This window comes from Aegilops tauschii, chromosome 7 (genome assembly GCF_002575655.3).
Source record: "Aegilops tauschii subsp. strangulata cultivar AL8/78 chromosome 7, Aet v6.0, whole genome shotgun sequence".
NCBI lineage: Eukaryota > Viridiplantae > Streptophyta > Magnoliopsida > Poales > Poaceae > Aegilops > Aegilops tauschii.
Genome location: NC_053041.3, coordinates 175,328,552 through 175,332,671, shown reverse-complemented (window position 1 = coordinate 175,332,671; position 4,120 = coordinate 175,328,552). Strand labels below are relative to the sequence as shown.

Here is a 4,120-nt window from a genome sequence, read left to right as displayed (position 1 = left end):
GCTTACACCATAGCGCTGCCTGCCTGCCAAGCCATCTCGGCTGATTGACGCCTGATCTCCGATGGAACCCAAAGAATGGACCGATGGATGGACAGATGGATCCCTCTGACATTCACCGATGGACACGTCCGGATCATCATCATATCTTTTCATTTCCATCCGATCCTATCCCCCTTCAATTCTCGCACGGCTTTCCAATCCCGCCTCCTCCTCCTCGTCCCGCCATTATAAGTGGCAATGCGCATGACACACCATGACCACACGCCACGCCCACGCAACAGTTGCTGGTGTTCATCAACAGTCCGAGTCCCCATCCATCTCCCAGCTTGCTCCCGGCGGCGGCGGCGGTGACGGTGGTCCTCGTCCTCGTCGTCGACCCTGCCTCCTCCCCCGATGCATCACCACCCTGGGCCTTTCCACGTCTTCAGGTAACCCGACCCACGCGGCTACAGTGGCGGGGAAAGCGATCGCCTATGTCCGGTAGCGCAGTTATACTATTGCCAGTGGCCACCCAAGCTCGCAGCTGCCTTGGCTCGTCCTTTGTTCTCTTGTGCTGCGAGCTCTGTCTTCTCCCTTGGACCGGCCCGTCCCGCCCGCTAACCCTTTGTTGCCTTGCGCGCGTCCGTGGCCGCGTCCCTCGTGCTGCTTGCAGGGCGGAGCGTGGCGTCACGGCTGGATACCACCACCACATCGGAGATGGCGCCGCGCAGCTCCCACCCGAGCTCCTCCACCACCCCCGCAGTGAGTAGCGCCGCTCCTTTATTTTCGTTCGGAAAGGGGCGCCCGCGCCGCTGCCGCTTGCGTTCCAAGAACTATTCACCCTGCTCCTCGACCTGTTCTTGGATTGGATCTATGCGTGCGCCTTCTGATGAATGCGTTTGCTTGGCCCTGTGACTGTGAAGGCCCCAACCCCAGCTCCAAGTCCTCCAGCAACGTCACCGTCGCCAACTTCCCGTCGCTCGCCAGTCCGGTGAGTGGGTTTCTTGCAAGCATTTCTGGGGGCGACGTGTCCAGATTCTTCAATCTTGTGTTTGACTATTATTGTGGCAGCATGGAGTAGTGGGGTCGTTGGGCATGGCGGCGCCGGGAATGGCATTTGCGGCGGCGGAGGCCGGCCGGTTCTGCATGCCGAGGGCGGCCGCGCAGCAGCTCGAGAACTGGGGCGACTCCCTCTCCGGCATCGTCGTCACCAGCCCGCTCACCGAGACCTCCACGGACCTCGACGACAGCGGCGACAAGCACCACGCCCTCATGGTGCCCGCTCCCTTCATATCCTCTCGCTCTTGGTCAGTTAACTCGTCCTGCTCGTCATGTAATGCGGTTTACTGTTGTTGTTGACAGGGCGGTGGTGGCGGCGGCGCCGGCGCCGGCGGAGGGGCGCATTCCCAGCGACGGGTGGGGTGTGCCGATTCCTCTGAAAGAACAGGAGATGAGAAGGTACCATACATGCATATGAATCAGAGGCTCAATGAAATATGATCTTGTGCGTAGCAAACGATAATGTGGTTGTATTTCTTACGTATGAGCGGCGACTATGATTTGCAGACCGCACGGAGGCTTGCGCAGAACCGCGAGGCGGCCCGGAAAAGCCGCATCAGGAAGAAGGTGAGCTGATCCCTCCCATTATGTAGTCCGATTCATTTGTTTCTGTCGAATAGAGAACGGCGGCCAAGTGATCCGTGGATTTGGTTGCCACTCACAGTACATTTTTAGCAGATGACATCGAACTCGTTCCTTACGCCATTGTACCAAAGCAGTAGGGCTGCTTGTTTATATGCACAATGTGTTTTCCTTTTCCGGCATATGAACTACTCCCACCGTTCCTAAATGTAAGTCTTTGACGAGATTCCACTATGGACCACATACGGAACAAAATGGGGGAATCTATACTTAAAATGCATCTATATACATCCGTATGTAGTCCATGATGGAATCTCTATAAAGACTTATATTTATATTTAGGAAAGGAGGGAGTATATTTCTAAGCATTTTTTGAAGGGATTTCCCTAAGCATATAGTACTAGTACTGCTACTCCAATTAGTATATTCTTATGGTCAATGTGGGCACCACCATTTCTACTTGAAGGATGCAAGAATACTATCATAGTAGTAGCATCTTTCTTGGAAAGCTAGCATCACATTCTGAATTTGCTCATCCCGTTCGTATTCATAGTATCAGTGAGATTTTCTTTTTGCGAGGAAAAATCAGAGTCATCCCAGTTTTCCTTGTGCTTTGACTTTATTGATTACCTATTTGTAGCATAATAAACCTCGTAAAATTTCCTGTTAGAGGGAGTCTTGGTTTTGCTATGTTGATCTACATGGAGTACAACACTCTGCATCGTTTCATGTAATTTGTTCTTGTGGTCATATGCACGAACGTGACGATTTAAGCCTCTTCTTTTCCGGTTTGAAGGCTTACCTTGCGCAGCTGGAAAACAGCCGATCCAAGCTGACGCACCTTGAGCAAGAGCTTCAGAGGGCAAGGCAGCAGGTAAATCCTTCAACGCCAGTATGCATTTTGAACACCGGTCTGTGGTCAATAGTCATTGATTGAGCACCTGGGCATTTATCACAGGGAATCTTCATCGCCGGTGGTGGCTCCGGTGACTGCTCAAGCGGAGGTAAATGATAGTACTATTTCCCGTGCTCACATTTTTATTCAACAACGCAATCTACATGCCGCTGGTTCGAAAATGCTGCTGCACTAGTGATTCTGCAGCCGATGCAGTTCTGTAATGTTGTTACATCTGCTTCAAATTTTACATGCTTCTCCATCTGAACTGAAGAAAATTGGGGTCTTGCAGGCGCCCTGGCGTTCGATTTGGAGTATGCGCGGTGGCTCGACGACCACCAGCGCCACATCAACAACCTCAGGGTGGCCGTGATCGCGGACATGGGCGACGACGAGCTGCGCATCCTCGTCGAGTCCGTGCTGCTGCACTACGACGAGTTCTTCAGGCTCAAGAACCTGGCGACCAAGTCCGACGTGTTCCACGTCCTGTCGGGCATGTGGATGAGCCCCGCCGAGCGGTTCTTCATGTGGCTCGGCGGGTTCCGCTCGTCGGAGATCCTCAAGGTAGGTTCTTCATGGCAACCCGGACTGTGCTTCACCTTGAGCGACCTTGATATGACATCCATGGATAATCTGGGATGATGACGTGGTCAGGTACTCGCCAGCCACCTTGAGCCGCTGACGGACCAGCAGCTGATGGGCATCTGCAACCTGCAGCAGTCGTCGCAGCAGGCGGAGGACGCGCTGTCGCAGGGGATGGAGGCCCTGCAGCAGGCGCTGTCCGAGACGCTCGCGGCGGCGGCGGGGGCCGGGCCGCTGGCCGGCGCCGGCAACGTGACCAACTACATGGGGCAGATGGCCATCGCCATGGGGAAGCTGAGCACGCTGGAGAACTTCCTCCGGCAGGGCGACCTCCTGAGGCAGCAGACCCTGCAGCAGATGCACCGGATCCTGACGACCCGGCAGGCCGCCCGCGCGCTTCTCGTCATCAGCGACTACTTCTCCCGGCTCCGGGCGCTGAGCTCCCTGTGGCTCGCGCGGCCGAGGGACTAGCGTCGGCGACGACGTTCGATCGGCTGGCTGTTGGTGTTGGGCCGCCATGAGAGGGAGACGCCCGCTCGCTGAGCTGCGAATTGGATTCTTCCGAGATTTTGAGTACGTACAACTAGCTAGTATATGTAACACGCGACGTTGTGGATGGCTGCTGCCGAGTAGTAGCGGACAACTAGCAGTGTAGCGGAATGTTTATCTAACTTAATCCATCCGGCCGGAGTCTTGATTGGAAAGACGTCGGTGTAGAAAGAACACTCTGCTTCCAATCTACGGTCTGCAGCCCCCTGGATCGGGCTGCTCGTGTTGACCTGTGCAACTTTTTCTTTTTGGCCGCACGTACGTAATGTTTTACCTGTGGTGGTGTTCAGCTCGTCGGCTTCTCGGCCGGCGGCGGCATGCATGCAGGCCATCCAGCGCTATGCGCGCGCTGGGCCACCGGCCATGATAAACTCGTCGTCGTTCCTGGCCGACGATGGCCCGCCCCGCCCAGTGGCAGAAATCACATATTTGATCTGAGGACGAAATCAAATCATGATTTGACCTGGTCTTGAA

General features: G+C 55.2%; 1 protein-coding gene across 2 annotated transcripts; it reads left to right on the top strand.

Moving 5' to 3' along the window:
* The first annotated feature begins 268 nt into the window (after positions 1–268).
* Positions 269–3,801, top strand: LOC109740880 (transcription factor TGAL3). 2 transcript variants are annotated; one of them, XM_020299922.4, is made up of 10 exons: positions 269–428; positions 653–741; positions 903–970; positions 1,051–1,254; positions 1,342–1,437; positions 1,546–1,605; positions 2,417–2,494; positions 2,579–2,624; positions 2,808–3,079; positions 3,170–3,801. In XM_020299922.4, exons 1-10 carry the CDS (start codon positions 394–396, stop codon positions 3,566–3,568), a joined length of 1,347 nt encoding a protein of 448 aa, XP_020155511.1. In that variant the 5' UTR covers positions 269–393; the 3' UTR covers positions 3,569–3,801. The 2 variants fall into 2 exon arrangements, with proteins under 2 accessions (XP_020155511.1, XP_040252723.1); XM_040396789.3 differs by lacking the exon at positions 269–428 and having other exon boundaries at positions 438–741.
* The last annotated feature ends 319 nt before the right edge of the window (positions 3,802–4,120 follow it).